General features: G+C 29.5%; 1 protein-coding gene across 1 annotated transcript in view; it reads left to right on the top strand.

Moving 5' to 3' along the window:
* SUN3 (Sad1 and UNC84 domain containing 3) overlaps nt 1-1,328 on the top strand; it is a 42,171-nt gene that overhangs the window by 31,835 nt on the left and 9,008 nt on the right. The window contains exon 8 of the mRNA XM_008587809.1: nt 443-558. Coding sequence (XP_008586031.1) covers nt 443-558 — 116 coding nt within the window. The remainder of the gene's footprint in view (nt 1-442; nt 559-1,328) is intronic.

Genomic DNA, 1,328 nt, shown 5'->3' with positions numbered 1-1,328 from the left:
TTCAATGAACCTGCATAATTGCTATTATGAATATAATTTGAAAGATGCTTACAACATTGTTAGTTTTCTGTTTTATTTTGTTTTTGAGTAAATAGGGCTGATAGGAAGTCACATTTATCAGATGACCTCTTAAAATATGGAGATCCATACATTTTCTTTAGGTAATAAACAGAATATATATAGTATTTCCATCTCTAATTCAATTTTTATCATATCAGTTTCAGAAATTTTGTGAAACTACACAAACATGACCTTCTCAAGTGACAAAATTTCAGTGGTAATAAAAACTGTCAGACTTTTCTTACCAATTCCCGAGTATGTATTTTACCTCATTTATAGTTTTCCCACTAATAGTTTTCCAAGGACATTATTAAAATCCAGATGATGTGTTTTGAGTTGTGTATGTGATTGTTTTATTTTAAAAATTATTTTATCATTTTAGGAGCCTCCATCATTGAAGCTGGGACCTCAGAAAGTTACAGAAATAATAAAGCAAAACTGTACTGGCATGGGATAGGGTTCCTAAATTGTGAAATGCCTCCAGATATTATCCTTCAGGTAAAAGCTGAATTAAGAATAACCCATTTCTATTTTAGAAAATTTATTTTTATTTATTATGAAACTATTAATGTTTAATATGTTATGAGTCTCTAAACTTNAAATTTATTTTTATTTATTATGAAACTATTAATGTTTAATATGTTATGAGTCTCTAAACTTGTTACAGAACCTGAAATCTTCTTACATTTTTTATAGTCATTAAAGTGCATGAATTATTTCTAATTTTCTTTTCAGTAAATTATGATTAATTAATTATTATTTATTTATTTCTTTAAGATCAGTAAACTAGATTATTTGCTTCTCAAATCTTTCCTGTAAGTTTTAAGTTTGTAAGTTTTTGTGAGTTGATTCTGTGGCCTCCCTTTTCCACTGAAAACTTCAGTCATTCAAAAAATATGTGTTAAAAATGTTTGTCCCCTAAGTGCTAGTACCATGTTAAGAGCTGTGCATACCACAGGTTCTTATTAGTCCGATTATAACAGGAGAAATTTCCAAGTAAGATTTTTAATGAACCTTTAGGTTCAATTCTAAAGTCAGTAGACATCAACAGACAGTAACACATTTCTTAACTATGATTCACACACCTAAAATTAGTTTCAAATTTAGAAGTACCTTCAGGAGAAAACCCATGGTTCTTATTCCAGGATATTGTTTAGATCTAAAAAATGCTAGACCTCATCTTTCTTCTTTACCACTAAGATCAACAGCACCAACACTATCACTACCACCACCATCACCATCATCATCACCATCATCACCACCACGAC

The sequence above is a fragment of the Galeopterus variegatus genome, unplaced genomic scaffold (assembly GCF_000696425.1).
Source record: "Galeopterus variegatus unplaced genomic scaffold, G_variegatus-3.0.2 Scaffold4548, whole genome shotgun sequence".
Taxonomy (NCBI): domain Eukaryota; kingdom Metazoa; phylum Chordata; class Mammalia; order Dermoptera; family Cynocephalidae; genus Galeopterus; species Galeopterus variegatus.
The sequence above is the reverse complement of the archived record's forward strand: the minus strand, read 5'-3'. Positions and strand labels throughout refer to the sequence as shown.